The sequence below is a fragment of the Thalassophryne amazonica genome, chromosome 9, assembly GCF_902500255.1.
Source record: "Thalassophryne amazonica chromosome 9, fThaAma1.1, whole genome shotgun sequence".
Classification (NCBI taxonomy): domain Eukaryota; kingdom Metazoa; phylum Chordata; class Actinopteri; order Batrachoidiformes; family Batrachoididae; genus Thalassophryne; species Thalassophryne amazonica.
Window position 1 is genome coordinate 21,763,328 of NC_047111.1, and position 19,351 is coordinate 21,782,678.

Below are 19,351 nucleotides of genomic sequence, written 5' to 3' on the forward strand. Positions count from 1 at the left end.
CTTTTGTGAAAACCTGAAGAATGATCCGGATCTGATTCAGTGAAATGTTATACTAGGGGAGCTACGACCACTACCTTTGCACCCGTCCCCCCACCCCCAGGACTAAACCAAACCAACTTTTTTAGGTTCCTTAGATGACCCCAAAACACAATCAGGATGTTCCCAAAAATAAAAACTGGCCTCAAGCCAGTTATCCAAGATGGTGTCTAAGATGGCTGTCAAAATAGGGTTTTTTCACTAAAACACCTTTGAACAACATACAAACAACTTCCTACTATGTATTTTAATGATAAGGGTCTATTGGTGGACATTGTGGATGCCATTTTGAATCTTAAACCCATGAATGAATTTAGTTTAAGCACAAATGTGTTTGCTGTGATCTGCAATGGTCTTCCCTTTGAATCTCTGTGATATGTAAGTTGTTTTTATGTTGTTTAAAGGTGTTTTAGTGAAAAAAAACCCATTTTGGCAGCCATCTTGGACGCCATCTTGGATAACTGGCTTGAGGCCAGTTTTTATTTTTGGGAATATCCTGATTGTGTTTTGGGGTCATCTAAGGAACCTAAAAAAGTTGGTTTGGTTTAGTCCTGGGCGGGGGTGCAAAGGTAGTGGTCATAGCTCCCCTAGTATTAATTTAGGTGAATGTTAAAAGAATAAATATTATAAAACATAGGGCTGTAAATCATCATGTTAAATGCAAAATTTACAGATATTTCAGTTTTGGCATATTTATGTACACTGGGTACATTTCTAGTTTAAGAAAGCAGTTTTATTTTCCAAAATAAGGAAATATTAGTACTACTGGACAGCATTTATGACTTTTTTTAATTAGAGATTCAGTAAATAGCACTCCAGTATTCAATATTTATTAAACTTGTGTTTGTTGCATTTTACTACAAAGTATTTAAAAACCCCAGAAACTTTATTTTTAATTTTTTCTGCTCTGTTACGATCTTCTGTTTATCTCTGCACACTTGTTATTAGGATTACTGAAACCTAGTTGACCAATTTTAGTGAAACTTGGTAAACAGTGAGGGCCTTGAGCAAAAACCCCTAAATCAAATCCAAGATTGAGTCAGGAAGATGTTAAAGAAATCTAAAATAAATTCAAAAAGAAAATTGCAAGATTGGCTGTGGTGAGAAACCTGTTAGGGATTGGCCTGGACCTGGAATACATATTAAATTTTGTAGAAGACCAACATGAGCGGGCAGTGCCAAACATTTTATTGCTTTTATGTGCAAAATGAGATATTTTGGGCCACGGAGGTGCTGATAACTCTGACTTAGATGTTGTTTTGCAAAATAATTTGCTTTCAGTTCTGCTGAAGAAGTAGATTTTGCAGAAGCACTTTCATAAAATATCACCAAATTGTGAGCAAAGCATGTTTTCAAGAAAAACAGTGAAATGATGACAGAGTCGTTTCCTGCTGCTGCCATGTGGGGTCATCAGTGAGCAGCTTCAAATTTAATGATGAGTGTTGCTTTAAAGAGCCAATGGGAATGATGTTAGCTTTGTCTATATTCATGTGACATATTTAGCGTTTTCTTGGGTGTTGGAATAAAATGTCAGGAGTGATTCGTTGTTAGAAAGTGGGCATGTCTTAACAATGATGGATGTGTTTTTAGAGGAAGAATAAATTTTGCATGTTGTGCACTGAACAACCAAACGCTTGTATTCTTGTTGCATTCATTGCTGTGATATTTTCCAAAACAGCAGGTGGCAGCAGTGAGGAAAACACCAATCATAAGTAAATTCAGCTATTTGTGTGCTGCTTCCTGGAAAGTTATTCACAACAATGAAACATGAATGGGTGAAACTAACGCACGGGTTTAGTGTGCAGTGTCATCATAAAACATTCGGAGGATGAGAGTGTCAGCGGAAACCATTTTTAACCAGCACGTCAGACATGCAGAACCAAGCCGGGCCTGGAACATCAGAACTTGTCGCTTGTATGCACAGCTGGTCTTGCTGCTCCAACAAAAATAGCTAGAAAGATATGTGGAAATATATCTTGTTTCTTGCTTATTTGAATTCTACCCAAGATTTTGCTTTCTAGGTAGTCATTTTCTTTCTTCTTTTTGTTTTGTAATTCTTACTTTATATTTGTCTGTATTTTGTACACTTTTGTTGAATGAAAGTGTACAGTCCCTATGAGAAGTTGTATGTTTTTCTATATTCTATTTTATTGTGTTAAATTAAAACCAGGGCTGTGAATCCTTGAGAATGACTTGAACCAAGTGCCATAAACGTATGTTAATTCATATTACGAAGGCAATTTCCAAATGAGGGAGGTATTATTATTATTATTATCATTATTATTATTTTCCTACACAGCATACTCGCCACCTACTGCTGACACCCCCCAACTTCTGTATGGTTTGTGCCGACACTGCACACTCAACCCATGCGTTAGTCTTACCCAGCATGAATGAAGGCAACAGACTATTGCCCTCTAGTGGCCAATGAGTGTGCCAGCAAACCCGTCACCACCACAGTATGTTAGCATTTTACAAAGTCAGCGCAAGAAGAAACAGAAAGCAGGAGCAAGATGTATGAAATATTCAGCTTTTTAAAAAATGAAAATGCAGAATCATGTCATGTGAAGATAAATAACTTTTCGTTGCCAGATGTGGGCTAGGTGGGCCCAAGCACTCTCAAGCAAGGTGGAGACATTTTGCATTGTACTGTCTTTGAATACAATGTATCATCCAGTATAGCATCTGCCTTATACAGCTAGCAGGTGAACTTGAGTACAAAACAAGTTTGCTCAACCCGCTGGAAAACTGTAGACCTGGCAACACGGGGAGCGGCTCAGTGTTGACGCCAGCCAGCCTAGATTTATTTAGTCATAGTATTTTAAAATATGAGTTGATAAATAATATATACTTTATTATGATCACAGCCAAAAACTATAATGTATGTAATGTATAATAATGTGTTGAATCATGAGTCTTTCCTTAGAGCAATTATTTGGGAAATACTGAGAAATGTGTTCCAAGGTCCTTCCATATTTAATCCAGTTGCAGATCATAATTGGTAAATGCTGTCATTGTGTTGGAGCACATTTCCTTATTTTAGCAAAATTATAGTCTTTGTAGAACCATGTAATTGGTTGAGTGCTAGCTTGGCATTGGGACTGATGTCAAGGCGCTGACATCACAGGTACCATTAATTAGCATGAGCTGAGCTGAGCAACAGGATTTATAATGTGCTTTAAAAACATACCTGTGGTGACTGCGGCCCTGAATGAGGGGAGAGCCAATAAAGTGAATTTAAATGAAGCAGTGGCTCAAAACAATGACTCAGGGTTTAATCAAAACAGTGACTCAGCGGATTTAATCAAAGCATTGACTCAATGCAGTGACTCAGTCGATTTAATCAAAGCAGTGACTCAGTGGATTTATTCAAAACAGTGACTCAAAGCAGTAACTCAATGGATTTATTCAAAACAGTGACTCAAAGCAGTAACTCAGTGGATTTAATCAGAACAGTGACTCAAAACAATGACTCAGTGGACTTAATCAACAGTGACTCAGTGGGTTTAAGTAAAGCAGTGGCTCAAACCAGTGACTCAGGATTTAATCAAATCAGTGACTCAGTGAATTTAATCAAAGCAGTGACTCAGTGGATTTAATCAAATCAATGATTCGGTGGGTTTAATCAAAACAGTGACTCAAAGCAGTAAGTCAGTGGATTTAATCAAAGCAGTGACTCAGTGGATTTAATCAAAACAGTGACTCAAAATAGTGACTCAGTAGATTTAATCAAAGCAGTGACTCATTGGGTTTAAGTAAAGCAGTGACTCAGTGGGTTTAATCAAAACAGTGATTCAGTGGATTTACATGAAGCAGTGACTCAGTGGATTTAATCAAAGCAGTGACACAGTGGATTTAATCAAAACAGTGACTCAAAATAGTGACTCAATAGATTTAATCAAAGCAGTGACTCAGTGGGTTTACGTAAAGCAGTGGCTCAAAGCAGTGACTCAGGATTTAATCAAATCAGTGACTCAGTGGATTTAGTCAAAGCAGTGACTCATTGGGTTTACGTAAAGCAGTGGCTCAAAGCAGTGACTCAGGATTTAATCAAATCAGTGACTCAGTGGATTTAATCAAAGCAGTGACACAGTGGATTTAATCAAAACTGACTGAAAATAGTGACTCAATAGATTTAATCAAAGCAGTGACTCAGTGGGTTAACGTAAAGTAGTGGCTCAAATCAGTGACTCAGGATTTAATCACATCAGTGACTCAGTGGATTTAATCAAAGCAGTGACTCAATGGGTTTACGTAAAGCAGTGGCTCAAAGCAGTGATTCAGGATTTAATCAAATCAGTGACTCAGTGGATTTAATCAAAGCAGTGACTCACAGTAGTAACTCAGTGGAAGGATGGAATTTCTCCTGTTAAGCACAATGTACAGTTGTGAATTATAGAATTCACAAAAAAATTGTTGAATTCAGCACTTGTATGTGGATAAATATTTTGTTTTGCTTTTGGAGAGCACTTTTATTTTTTGGCCTGTCTTGGCAAATGTTCTTGCTTCTTTCTCTCATCAGATCTGGCAACACTGTCTTAGCTAAATGACAGCAGTCCACCACCCCTTCCGTCCCCCACCAAAAAAATACCATTGTGTTTGTTGAGCGTGATGCGGTGAGATAATGACGGTCTTAACTGGACTTATCCAGTCCCGTTCTGAGCCTCACTGTAATGTCAGTCATTCATGATGTGATTAACGACGTGCTCGTTATGATCTTTGATGTGTTCAGTCTGAGGGAAACGTGTTGGACACACTGCACACCTTGGGGGCCGGACACACATTCTGACCCCAAATAACATTTGGAAGGACCAATATTACAAATCGCCACCGAGGGCTGATTTCATGCAGACGCACGGACAATATTCCTCCCGTGTGACTCGAGTGGCTCTGCCGCGTGCATATAAATGAAAAGTGATGAAATGTATCAGACACACGCGGTTTGAGAGGAGCGCTCCATTCTGTAAAAACAATCCAGGTCTGGCCAAGTTTTTGAAGCGTTTTAAATGCTAATACAGCTCCCGTCCCGAGGCTAGCGGATCGTTTCATCTCCGCTTTTTGTTGCATTCATAGCTAATTGAATGATAATGTGAATCATTTTAGTTTGGGACTGTATTTGCATATAACTCTGAGTAAAAGTGGAATATGAATAAAGAAGTTAATTAAAAGTTGACAGGAAAAAAGTAAATTGGCTGTTCAGCGTGTTGTGCCATCGTACTAGTAGGATAGCGAGCATTAAAGCAAGAGATAAAGATCAGGCGGGAAACCCTTGGCATGGGCGCGGCATGCGTAAGTGATGCTGTGAGGATGCTTCGTCTCGCTCAGAAACCTCTGAACTGTTTTTCTTGACCTTTTACTTGAAGAGACATTTGGGCACTTCTCCCTCTCAAGACCAAATGTCGGCCCTCGGCATAACATCCTCGCCGTGTATTTCTCCTCAACCTGGCAGCCAGCTTTTATGTTTGACAGCTTTTGTCTGTGTGGCAAGAAGCACAGTTAAGTGGTTTATTTTACTGCAGCGCTGAGCTTTTGAGCTTCAGTTCAATAAGTGCCGGTGAGCAGATTAAAGACCAAGAGAAGACTCAAATACGCTCAGTGTGAGGCGTCGATGCAATCTGTCGAGCCGAACTGAGTGAAGTAGGATCACAGGAACGTCCCGTGTATTTATTTCAACTGTTCAGCGAAGACGAACGTGTTTGTTTTAACGTGCTAGGACTTTGATTTGGAAGCTGGAGGTCAAAAGTACTTTAAAAAACAGACAACACAGTGTGTTGGAGTGTCACAAAGTGTCTGAGTTTGCAATGGTTGGCTTCCGTAGTGGTGGTATGGTTCCTCCACAAAGGTCTGGCTGGTGTAGAAGGCCAGAATATCACTCCCCCAAACAAATTATACCCAGGTATAGGTAAACCTAGCCCAGATTATACTCTGGGCATAAAATATCTCAGGCTTGTGTACGAGGTCTATTAGAAAAGAAACCGACCTTTTTATTTTTTTAAAAAAACTATATGGATTTGAATCACGTGCTATTACGTCAGACAAGCTTGAACCCTCGTGCTCATGTGTGAGTTTTTTCACACCTGTCGGTTGCGTCATTCGCCTGTGGGCAGGCTTTGAGTGCGCACTGGTCCACCCCCCTCGTCAGAATTCCTTTGTCTGACATCTTCCTGAGAGACTGGCGCTTTGCTTGATCAAAATTTTTTCAGAAACTGTGAGACACATCCAAGTGGACACCATTCGAGAAATTCAGACGGTTTTCGGTGAAAATTTTAATGGCTGATGAGAGATTATGGAGTGTTACTGTCGCTTTAAGGACTGCCCATGGAGCCGGACGGCGCGCGCGCCCCGAGCCTCCGTCGTCAGCCTGTTTCAAGCTGAAAACTTCCAAATTTAAGCTGCTGTTGACCCAGGACGTCGTGACAGAACAGAGAAGTTTCAGAAGAGGTCGGGATCAGCAGTTTATCCGGACATTACACTATTAAAGGAGATTTTGTAATGAAAGACGTGCGGACAGATTCGCGCGTCGGCACCCAGCCGCTCATGGCGCGGCGCCAGAGAAAAACACCTCCGTGTTGATAACCATTCGTAAGATTCAGGCAGTTTTCGATGGCTTTCAGTTGAGTGAGTATCCGAGAAATTGTTTAACAGCTGGGCATGTTCAAACTTGTCCTGTAATGTTTCCAACGGAGGTGTTTTGCTGTGGCGCCGCGCGATGAGCGGCTGGGTGCCGACGCGCGAATCCGTCCGCACGTCTTTCATTACAAAATCTCCTTTAACAGTGGAATGTCCGGATAAACTGCTGATCCCGAGCTCTTCTGAAACTTCTCTGTTCTCTCACGACGTCCTGGGTCAACAGAGGCTTAAATTTGGAAGTTTTCAGCTCGAAACAGGCTGACGACGGCGTCTCGGGGCGCGGCGCGCTGTCCGGCTCCGTGGGCAGTCCTTAAAGCGACAGTAACACTCCATAATCTCTCATCAGCCGTTAAAATTTTCACAGAAAACCATCTGAATTTCTCGAATGGTGTCCACTTGGACGTGCCTTACATTTTCAGAAAAAATTTTGATCAAGCAAAGCGCCAGTCTCTCAGGAAGAAGTCAGACAAAGGAATTCCGATGAGGGGGGTGGACCAGTGCTCACTCAAAGCCTGCCCACAGGCGAATGACGCAACCGACAGGCGTGAAAAAACTCACGCATGCGCACGAGGGTTCAAGCTTGTCTGACGCAATCACACGTGATTCAAATCCATATAGTTTTTGAAAAAATAAAAAGGTCAGTTTCTTTTCTAATAGACCTCGTATACCCCAGTGTATATTTTGTGCTAAACAAGACTATACCAGGATATAGTCCAAAATATACCACAGGGTATAAAATAGCTCAAGTTGGCAGACACCCAAGGGTAAATTATTTGCTACACAAACTATACCACTCTAGTCCAGATTATACTGCTGTGTGCTTTTCAGAAATACTTTCAGGTCCATAAGTATTTGGACAGATGTTCCCTGGTTAAAACATGGTCAGACTATACCTTGGCATAGTCTGGCCTACCCCAAAATATACCACAGGGTATAAAATAGCCCAAGTTGGCAGATACCCAAGGACAAATATTTGATGAGGCAAAACTATACCATTCTAGTCCAGATTATACTGCTGTGTGCTTCTCAGGAATGTAGTTAGGTCCATATGTATTTGGTTGGACCTTTCCTAGCCATAATATACAGTAGTCATACTCTGCCTGGGTGTAGTCTGGCCTTACCAAAAACTACTACTCCTCACTAGTTAAGTTTCATTGCTGTGGCTGCTGTGTGGATGTGTAGCTTTGTACTCATTCAGTTCTCACCACACTCTCCTGATTTGGCACCATCGGACCTCCATCTGCTCCCAAACATGAAGGAACAGTTTGCTGGGACATTGTTTGTGAAATGATATTGTCCTGCTCCATTGGAAGCTGGTTGTGTTTGTTTGTTTTGGACAAGTAGGTTGAAACCTTTGATAGAACAATTATCTCGACACTGTAACTCTGCTGCTAATTGTGTGGTGATTATAAACGGACCAGAATAGATTGTGCTCAGTTTTACACAGCTGCATTCCTATACTGACAACGCCTGCACACCACATCAGTCTGCACCCTTATGTGGTTTTGATCTGGAGTGCCAGTCTTGTCACCGACTCTTGGTGAGAGATGAAGATGATGGCAGGACCCTGGAGTGCCCAAAGGACAACAATGGAAGTCAGGTCCTTTTCCATTTAAAGGTACAGACATTTTTTTTAATATCAGTTTTTGAGACCCTTGTTGACCGAGCTCGGCGAATATAAATTCTTTCAAGGCCCCATAGCCTAGAAAAATATAGAACGCAATGCTAACGTACCCTCGGCCGTATGAGCATGCAAACAATGAAAGAGTGTGTAGAAAGAATGTGACCTTTTGACACCTTAAAATGGGTCAAGATTAGCCATCTTTGAACTTCTCCAAGGTCTGTGTCCCTGTGAATATGAAGACCCTGGCAGTAACAGGACTGGACTTATACTGAGCACAGACAGACGGATGCAAAGTCTTCACAATACCCGATGGCCATAGTTTGGCCTCAGGTAAAAATTGGATCTCATGTGGTTTTTTTCGCTGTATAGACTGCCAAAAAAAATCAAGCTAGATACAATCTGGGGAGGTGATGGTCTAGTGGTTAAGGTGTTGGGCTTGAGTCCATAAGACCATGGGTTCAAATTCCCACCTGACTGGAAAATCACTAAGGGTCCTTGGGCAAGGCCTTTAATCCCCTATTGCTCCCGGTGTGTAGTGAGCGCCTTGTATGGCAGCACCCTGACATCGGGGTGAATGTGAGGCATAATTGTAAAGTGCTTTGAGCGTCTGATGCAGATGGAAAAGCGCTATATAAATGCAGTCCATTTACCATTTATATCTGGATATGCTAAAGGTCTAACAAGTCCTTAGACTCTACAGTCTACGACTGCCTTTAGTGGAAGTAGTGGAACTACTCCCCGCCTGAAATTGAACCCTGCTCTTTCATTGGTCGTTCACCTGCCATGTACCAGAACCACTGGCTACAGATTTTAGCTGAAACGATGTGTAATAGCCCTTTGAATAATTTGCTGCGTTATGATAAATAGAGCAGTCGCACCAGTAAAAAGAAAAAAACATCATAGGTTTTTTTTCTTTAAAAGCCTTCAGATGTCTGTGCAGCTTTAGCTGCTGAATAAAAGCCTGTCCTGGATGCATTTCAAACTTTTTCTTCGATTAACACAAAAACCTCCAGTAAGTGTATTGATGAGTAAATTTCTCCACTGAGATAAATCACTGTTGTGGTTGGAATGATTAGCTTTTTTTTTCCTCTCCTTCTCTTCTTATCCGGCACATACGCAGATGGTTATTGGCATAACGAGAGCATTTCGGCAGCCTCAAAGTGGCCCAATCCTTTAATTAATTGACATCAGACAAAGTAATCTGATGAAAAGCGCCTTTAGAGGAGACACATTCCCTCAACACGCCACACAGACCAGATGTTTCACGTAATGGGAGCACAACAGGAAGAGAATTCAATTCGGTTTAGCCTGAGGTCTAATAGGACAGCGAGCGGAGGAGGAAGCTGATTTGAGTTTCACAGTGGAAGCCCATCTGTGTCCGTGCTGCCATTCAGACCCACCGGTGATGTTGTTAGAAAGGGAGACGGGAGTGCCTCCAGTGCATCAGGGCGGTAATTTCCCTCTCAGATGACACCATAAGGTCTCGGGTTGGAGAGCAGGGGGCAGGCATTTGTTTGCTACAGTGCTGTTTGACGCTTGTGTTACAGCTGTACGGTTTCGTTTTGTTGAGACGAGATCAGGAGACTCGTGGGCTGCAGGCGAGTAAAGTTCAGACGTGAAATGAATCTGTCAATGTTGAAGAGAGTCCACAGGGACGCGCGCGAGGCTGCGAACCTTTTATCGTAAAGGATGAAGAGCCAATTAAGTTCTGAGGATGAGGCAGAGTTGGTCAGATTTTGCGGTCAAACCGGCAGCGTACTTCATCAGACACCTCTGAATGTTGAAGAGTAAAAAGAAAACCTGCTTTGACTTTGAAACTGCACAAAAAAGTACCTGAAAAAATATACAGGTTTTTGATCTGTGTTTCGAAGTGTCGAAGTGTGCAAGACGGTGAACCTCAGGTTGTCGTGTCGAGTCGTGTCAATCTATGTTTGAGTCTGCAGGTGTTTCTCCAGCACACAGAAGTAATTCCACAGGTCTGGTGATGATGACAGTACTGCACTCACACAGGCTGGACACTCGTGTGGTGCTTAAAGGTCCTTGGAGGTAGAAATGTACAGAGACTTTTTAAAAAATCATCAAAAAATTTATCTTCTTTCTCCCACAAAACTTTTTTTAATCAGCTGTTACTTGTGGTCAAAGTTAGGAGAAGAACTAAGTCCCTTAATTACCCTGAGGCCTGTTGGTGCTTCTGCATATCCCTCGAGTCTGTTGCGTGAAATGGATGCAAGTCTATGACGGGACGCTAGTTGGGCGCAGGTTATTTACCCACCCAGATCGAGTGCACATTTACAGCTGGGTGGACTGGGACAATGTAGATGAAGTGCCTTGTCCAAGGACACAAACAGGTAGTGTGACCGGGAATCAAGCCCAGGTTGGTCACTCACCTCCATATACCACTTCACTACCTGTGCTGCAGTTGAGAAAGGGGACTTAAATGCCAATTTTAATGGAGGGACCCTACAGACTAGAGGTTTGCATAGCCCCAAACGTTTGGACTGACCCAAAACAACTGAACATGAATAAATGATTAATTATTTTGTAATCAAAGAGAACTTGTCCTGAAACAGATCTGAGGATTTTAGACCCTGACCAGAAAGGTACAGGAAAATTATTTATCTTGCCCTCAAAGAGACATAAGGAAAACAAGACTCCAGACTGTGGTCAGCCTAAGTAGACCCAAATGTAGAGAACACCAAAGTCCCATACACAGCTCACTATGAAACCATCCTGGATATCAACCACCTAGGCAAACAGGCGATCCATCGCACATGTCTTGAAAGCACCTATCAGTCTGCCATAGCCAGGAAAAACGTGGACATCCGCTTGACCTTTCTCAGTTGCTGGGTCCTTGGAGAAATGCAGTGCATGACCAAAATTTGGAGCTGACTTTCCTTCACAATGTCCAAGTCATACTCAGAATCATCTAAATCTCCATAAGAAACTGTTTGTTTGACTTAAAGTCATTCAAGTGGTACCCAAGCATTGTCCAAAGAGACCTAACACCAGAGACATCCAGTTATCACCTTAAGTCCTGGTCCCACCAATTAATGAACAGTGAATGAGACACACAGCATGTTTTTTTTTTTTTTTTTGGTACGAGAGGAGGTATTCAACTATCGTGGGAGAATAGTGGCTCTGAGAGGCTCTTAGAGGCAGAGTATTTGGATAACGAGGCTCATCTCTGAGAGGTGGCGCTAATTTCAAGAAGTTCAAGAAGCCCTCTTGCGCACAATCCCACCTGTTTTGTGCACCGGACGCTGTATATAAAATCATTATTTTGTAACAGATTCATCATTTTCTGTCAGAGCTTGGCAGTTGAAAACACCTCTGATCGCTTCTGGAATCACAGAATGCTGTTTCATCTGGACCCTTTTTCTCCTGCTCCATGAAGTGGAGAACGTATTTTGGAAAAGCTTAAAAGTTAAGTAATTTTTTTATTGTAATGGCTTGGTAAAACAGTTGCGTGTTCATTCCTTCTTTATAAGCTGAAGTAAAAGTATGTTTATGATAGATTTAACATCTTCTTAATGGATCAGATGAGGCGCACTCTGTACACGCTAACGCATTGACTTGCACTCAAGAAGAGCATTTACGCAAAACGCCAGCTCGCAAAAGAGTGATTTTGCAGTCAATAATGGACAAACACAAAGTTAAAAGTTGGATCACAGTGTCAACTGTGTGTTTAAAGATGCGGAAGAAATAAAGCCAGTGAGAAGGAGCACAGGATTGTCCAGGAACGCAGAACGAGAGCGCAGAGAAGAGTGATTTTTCAGATAATAACAGACGGACACAAAGATAAAAGTTGGATCACGGTGTCAAAATGCCGCAGAAGAAATAAAGCCAGCAACAGGAAGTGTTGAGGCGACTGTCCAGGAACCCGTGGTTCGGTTCTCGCTGGTGTGGTGCATTTAATGATTCTGGAACACAGATGAACAGCAGCCTGGTGCACAGCGCACACCCGCTGGACTGAAATGGAGCATCTGTTTTTGGACTGCGTTTAAAAAATGTGACATCTTGAATGGATGCTGTGAATTGAAAACCCAGACTTTAAAGGGACCAAGTGTGGGAGGGCTGGAGGTTTGGACCAAACCCATACATAAACGTGCACCAACGTCGCATTAACATGGCGCTACATGGATCATATGCGGCGACACGAGCCACTCAAGGCTGAACGGGGCTCAAATGACACGTCGGTCGTGGCTCGCTAGAGGGAGGCTGATACCTGGCACATGTGAGGTACAGAGAGGCACATAGAGGCTTCTTCATAGCGGGTATGTATTAGATTAAAACGTGGATCACTGACACACCCATGCGTAGCTCATTATTCATGGCTTATTATACGGTGGGACCGAGGCTTAGGCACTGTTTAGGTCTAGCTAGATGGCAGCATGGTGGTTTAGTGGTTAGCACTGTTGCCTCACAGCAAGAAGGTCATGGGTTTGATTCCCATCTCTGGCCTTTCTGTGTGGAGTTTGCATGTTCTCCCTGGAAAGTGTCCACGTCTCCCTTGTAAAAGAGATCTTGATCTCAATGGACTAACCTGGTTAAATAAAGGTGAAATTAAATAAAGGTTACATTTTAAAAAGCTAGTGGACAACTCTTCCATTGCATCATGTTCATAAAAATATTAGATGTTCACACATATTGTAGACCTGTGATCTGATACAGTAGAACTGGAACAGTCTGGACGGAATGAAATTTGAACCCAAGATGACCCTGTTACTGGAAAACATTTGGCTCTTTGAAAACCTTTACAACTTGCTCGTGGTGATGGGATGAACAGCAGCAGATGTGAAATGGATAAACGTTCCTCAGAACAGCGGGTAATGGTATTAGATTAGTACTTTAAAAACAAGCAGAAAACAGTTGTGTGCGTTTGGCTCTTTGGCCAGAGGCAGGTGTTTGTAGAACACATGGGATTCATCCTTTTAAGTGCCTTGCTTAAGGCTGACGTAGTAAAGACATTCACTTTGAGAAGCCCCAGCACTTGAAGGTTTCTCTGTGCTTTAGGCTTAAACATTTACACATAGAGCAAATGGCGAGTAATGATTTTCAGTCAGCAGATGAATGATATTGACCTTCAAGTAGTGTAAAAAAGTTTTCTTTCAAAAACAAAGATTCAAGAGGAACCATTTCATTTTTTGTCAGAATATTGAAGCTTCAGTCACCATAAAACATAACATAAAATTCAATAATCATGAAAAAATGGGAAAAAAATCCCTTTCTTAAAGGTCAACAAAATAAGACTGCTAAGAACCATAAAAACTGCCATAATTCCTTTTTTCTGTTTCGGAGGCATCAAACATTTTCTCAGGCCTTGTGACGTCGATATATCAATGCAACGGGTGATGTTCCATTTCAGTCTAACTCAGAAATTAACAGTGGACACTCTAGGTGGGTGTACCACGGGCAGTGCCGCTCTCATTTGGATCCTACTTTGTGTTTGAGCCAATGCAAGGGGACAGATTTCATAGGACTGGATGAGGTTAAAGTTTTCTTTAAAGTAATGTTTAAGCTCAGGGTAATGTTGGATTTAGTCTGTTAAAGACTGATGCTTTGTCTGAGCCCTTGGTGTCAGTAAAAGGTAACACGTAATATGCTCCACCGAGAACTGTACTCAAATTTGTGGGCATTGAGTGACATTCATATATCCAGCATGCAACCTAGCATTGTTTGATTATGAAGGGTCAAATCAATGTGGACAACCTGCTGCAGGCACCCAATTCTTTTCAGTCAATACCACCAGTACAGTCACAGCCCTGTAGCCATGCCAGTGCAAAGCTGGGTACTTTGTGCCAAAGGTTTGAATCTAGTGTGTTTATTATTTATGGCCATTTTGTAGTCTTAACATGATATCAACGTCTTGTAACATATGAGGGTATTGACTTTTTTTTCTTTTTCCTTAGTGGCCACATTATGCCAACATATTCGGTGATTTCAGACAATATGTTCCAACAAGTAGAATGTATGTATGTTGTGAAGCCATTAATACATCTTGAAATAAATCATTTCTTCTTGAATGTGGATTTAGCTGCTCAGTTATTTTGATGCCTGTTTAAGCTAAAACTAAAATACAATGCAAACTGAGAGTGAGTGGAGTGATATTATGATATCTATGTGGCAAAGGTAGGTGACTGTAGACATGTGGGTACAACCTGCAGTGATAAGGACCTATTGTTCTTGACATGGAAGCCTTGTGATCATCCTCTGCAACTTCCAAATCCAAATCAGAAATCAAATTAAAAGCATGTTACGCTCTTCAGGAGTACCACATATTTGTATTCTGTACTCGGACATCACCAGCAGTAATAGTAGGAAAGACAAATTTAGCCTCCTGTTGCAATTAATTGTGTGTGATTACTTTCATTTTTTGAATTGAGAAGGAAATTCAGTTTATTCAATTAAATTATTCTATTTGTATGGCGCCAAATCACAACAATGCTGCATTAAGGTGCTTCACACACGTAAGGTCTAACCTTACCAACCCCTAGAGCATGCACACAGGCAACAGTGATAAGGAAAAACTCCCTCTGATGATACTGAGGAAAAAACCTTAAGCAGACCAGGGGTGACCCACTGCCTAGATCATTCTAACAGTTACAAGGTTTTTACGAATTTTACAAGAATTACTTAACAAACACAAGAACAGAAACAGATCAAATAGAAGAGCAACAAAAACAGAGTTCTTAACTGAAATTAAAAAGCAGTCCATCTTGGGTCTTTAGTCTCTGTATCTCCAAGTCCAGAACAGGTAGGTCGCAAACTGGTAGGGCTTCCAGTCATGGGTGCAACTGGCAGGGCATTCTGAGGTCAGTCTGGCACCCTGGGATGCATCCATTGAAGGTCTCGTCAGTGCCTTGAACAGAGACAAAAAAAGAGCAGAATCCGTTGTCCGGACATAACTGCACCTGAGGCATAAGTTCACCAGCAGTAAATAAACAAGGAAGCAGAGAGATTACTAAGGTGGCCACCGGCAGCTAGCCCTGTGCTTCACGAATAGACCCAGAATTTAGATGTAATGAGGCCGAGCCTGGAACCAAAAATCTGCAATAGGATGCTTTCTTAAGGTGCAAAGACTTTCTCTTGAAGGACAATGTCAAAGCAGCTGCTCTGCAGCTAATCACACCTGATTTTTAGGCCGACACACCAGTGTTGTTATTTCGAGGTTGTGGGCATTAGGCATAAAAATGGTAACTGTCAGGTGGAAATTAGCAATGACATGCTGGGCTTTACACCGGGTAGGGTCATGATACTAGTATTTCAATCTAGATACTGATACCCAGGAAAATATTCTATACTTGATACCATTTTGATACCATAGGAGGAAAAACTATTTTAAAAATTCATAGGCGTGATTTTTTTAAAGAAAGATTAGTGCAGCACAAGCAATAACATTATTTTAAGTTGCATGACAGTGCAAATAGAGAGTACAGTAACATCCGTTATTGTGGCAATCCCTCTGTGGCGAGGAAGATTGTCTCTTTATCAATTCTCAGACAGGATATCTACATCCAGAATCAATCCAGCAAACCTTGCCGGCAAACCTTGACAGATCTTTAGCCTGGTCCAATAGGGAAATCCCAGACGATCAGGGTTTGAGGACCTGCTGCAGCATTCATCCATCACCTCCTCTGCCTGATCCACCGTTGAGGACTTCTTGTTGCACCAGAGCCCTATTATTAACACACAAGATCCCCAACGTATTTCACCCCAACAGGCAATCCCTTACTTGATCCATGACCCAGGTGTTATGATGTGGATGAGGGCTTGGATTTTGACATCCACATGAACATACTGGTACTGTAAGAAAAAAAACAAAAAAACAGAGACTCTTAAGTTGTCTGAGATGCTGCAAAAAAAAACAAAAAAAAAAAACAAATCCCCATAACAATTTGATATAGTATATTGATACAGTTGCACATAATTATCAAATCCAATACCAATTTTTAGTATCAATGAGTAACGATTAGTGTCTATTGATTTTTAAAAAAAATTTTAGAACCCTAACACTGGGTGTATGGTAGGGCTCAAAACACTGACAGAGCATCAAGATTTGAGGCTCTAAGGACAGGACCAAGCATGAAGTCAAAGGAATTGTCTGTAGACCTCCGAGACCGGAATGTCTTGAGGCACAAATCTGGGGAATGGTACAGAAACATTTCTGCAGTCTTGAAGGTCCCAGTGAACACAGTGACCTCCATCATGTGTAAATGGAAGAAGTTCAGATCCACCAGGACTCTTCCTTGACCTTTTTGATGTTGTCATTATGGGGTGTTGTGTGGGTGAATCTTGAGGGGAGAAAAGGAATTTACTCCATTTTGTAATAAGGCTGTAACATAAAATGTGGAAAAAGTTAAGCGCTGTGAATACTTCCCGGATGCACTGTACGTATCTTATTTATTGTTGGTCCAGGCAGTACCTGCTCTTGTTATGGTCAATAAAGAAAATGGGTAGCCGCTAAATAGCTCTTTGGCTCATTTGTACGAGCGAGATGTTTCTGCGGCTGTGGCTTCATCTTTTGTTGAAGCCACTGTTTGCCGTGCAGTTTATGGGGCCCACACACACACACTGTGGAATCCTCCTTTTTATTGCGGGAATTCCAGGCACATGTGAGTGGAGCAGAGAGGGAGTCCAGATACCCCTCCCCCTCCCTCTGGCCAGCTCCCCCCCCCCCCCCCGTTCTCATGGGTTTCTCATGGGGCTGCCGGCAGACGAAAGGGGGTGAAAAAGGAGGAGGGAAGGAGAACTTGGCTAATTCATCAATAATCTTTACCTAATCCCTCCCTCTCTCCTTCTTCTCTCTCTCTCTCTCTCTCTGCCTGGAGGCATTCAGGCGGTACATCCATCCCCCTCTCTGCATCACACACTCCCCATATACTCACTGCTGCATGCACACTCGTACAAGTCTGCCTGAACACGTCCGGAGAGAGCAGATGCATCGGGCTGCGGCGTGTTGTTGCTTTCACCGCTGTGTGTGAAGGGGGAGTCCATCGAGTCCTCTCAGAGCTCTGACTGGTAGCTAAAATGGTGATTATAGACTAGAGACTAGGTGTGGTGAGATGGGGCGGCGTCACTGGCTTTGTCTATAGCTCCTGCACAGCCCACCAACCAGGAGGAGGCTATGCCTGTCTATCAACAGTCTGTCTTGGAGCAATGCCTGGTCAGGGATTGAACAAACTACTCTGAAAGGAAGCCCAGGGCCACGGGGAGCTGGAGAAGTTCAAGACGCTGGCTGGAACCGACAACAACGCGGGCGTGTGAAGAATTTCCCGGATTGTACCACTGTTTTCTGCTCTTCACCCTCATTTAATTGTTGTGTTTGACACATGACAGAGATCTTCTGAGGAGAAACCTTCAAAGAAGCAAAAGTTGTGTGAAGTGCCCTTTGAGCCACACCATCTTTTCAAGAGACATTGTTTTTGGGGAATTCAGACGAAGCCAAGATTTTTCAGATTCAAAGGATGCGATTTCAATGATAAAAGCATTTGGAATATGGGACTTTTAATCTGTGATTTGGACCATGGGGACAGGCAGATATGTTTTTGTGCTCAGCTCTGGGTGATTTTGATAAGTATGTCACATTTATGCTCTTTGTTCTGTGATGATTTTTGTCCCACTTTGATTTCACTGAAGTAACGCAGCCAAGAAGCTTTGGTGACTTTCTCATCAAGTATAGATGAAGAGGTTTTTTATTTTTTTACCATTAAATGTTAAAATTATTTGTGACTTCTTTGCAGTTTTCAGATGACTGGGATTCAGCAGTGATAATGTTACGTTGCCGTGCACCTTGTTGTGTGCAGCTTGTTTGGATGCATTAGGTGAATTTAACAAGAACAGGCCAAATATTAACCTTAAACTCAAATCCAAAATACACAAATGCAGTGTATTCAATAAAATGTTATAAAAGTTCACAAAATAATCAGTATTTTGCATATTTTAATCAATATGATTGTAAATTTCAATGACTATATAAAAAAATTTGCTAAAGTGTATCAAATTATACATTGTTGGAAATTACATTATTTTTCAGAGTACAAGTTATACCGAAGTATAAGTTGTCCTTTTTTTCATTATTATCAACTCTGTAATTGGAGATTATGGTGCATTGTTGCAGTGCACATTAATTATTATTGGCATTTGATCTTTTATTATTGGACTTGGGGTGGCAAAGGTTCCAAAGAAGAAAGATCCTGGTTAAAGGCCACACCTGCCCATTCTCCACAAAATGTGGAATTGCTTCAGAAAGGGCATCTGTTGTAAAAATTGTGCAAAATCAAAATGCAGATCCACATCAGATCTGCTGTTGCAAGGTCAAGGACAAATCTTTTATTATCGGAGAGTATTTTGTTTTGCTCCTTGATTGCTCGGGATGCCTTACATAAATAGATATTGTTAAAATTCTGAATAACAAACATGTTTTTTTTTGGGGGGGGGGGGGGGGGGGGGGGTTGTTTTGTATATCCAAGGTCTGTTAGAAAAGTATCGGACCTTTTTATTTTTTGCAAAAACCTGATGGATTTGAATCACGTTTGCTTGCATGAGCAAACCTTGAAACTTCGTGCGCATGCGTGAACTTTTTCACGCCTGTCGATTGCATCATTTTCTGGTAAGCAACCTTTGTGTGAGGATGTGTGTTGTGCTCTTGGCGGATTTTCATTTCAAGGAAAAAGACGGAACAACTGGAGCAGCGCCACATCAAATTTTGCCAGAAACTGGGCGACAGCCAGGTGGAAACCATTCGGATGACTCAGATGGCTTTTGGTGACTTTTCAGTGGTGTGACTATCCGAGAAATTGTGGAAGAGGTGGAAATGTCACAGCATGTCCTGTGAGACGTCAACATGGAGGCGCTTTTGCGCCGCCGTCAGCAGCAGCATGAATTTCACCGCCACTCTTTTCGTGGCCAAATCTTCTGTCACAGTGGAATGTACCGAAAAAGTGCTGATCTCCACCTCTTCCGCAATTTCTTGGATAGTCACACGGTCCCGCATCACCACAGCGTTCACTTTGGAAATGATCTGGTCATTTCAGCATGTTGATGGCCACCTGGAGCGTGGCT

At 41.9% G+C, this 19,351-nt stretch overlaps 1 protein-coding gene across 2 annotated transcripts in view; it reads left to right on the forward strand.

Moving 5' to 3' along the window:
- tmem132e (transmembrane protein 132E) overlaps positions 1-19,351 on the forward strand; it is a 1,128,337-nt gene that overhangs the window by 746,177 nt on the left and 362,809 nt on the right. The window contains exon 1 of one of the 2 annotated variants that reach the window (XM_034177753.1): positions 17,147-17,864. The exons of the other annotated variant lie outside the window; for it this stretch is intronic. Coding sequence (XP_034033644.1) covers positions 17,786-17,864 — 79 coding nt within the window. The 5' untranslated portion in view covers positions 17,147-17,785. Of the gene's footprint in view, positions 1-17,146; positions 17,865-19,351 lie in introns of those variants that run through there. 2 annotated transcript variants of the gene reach the window in all.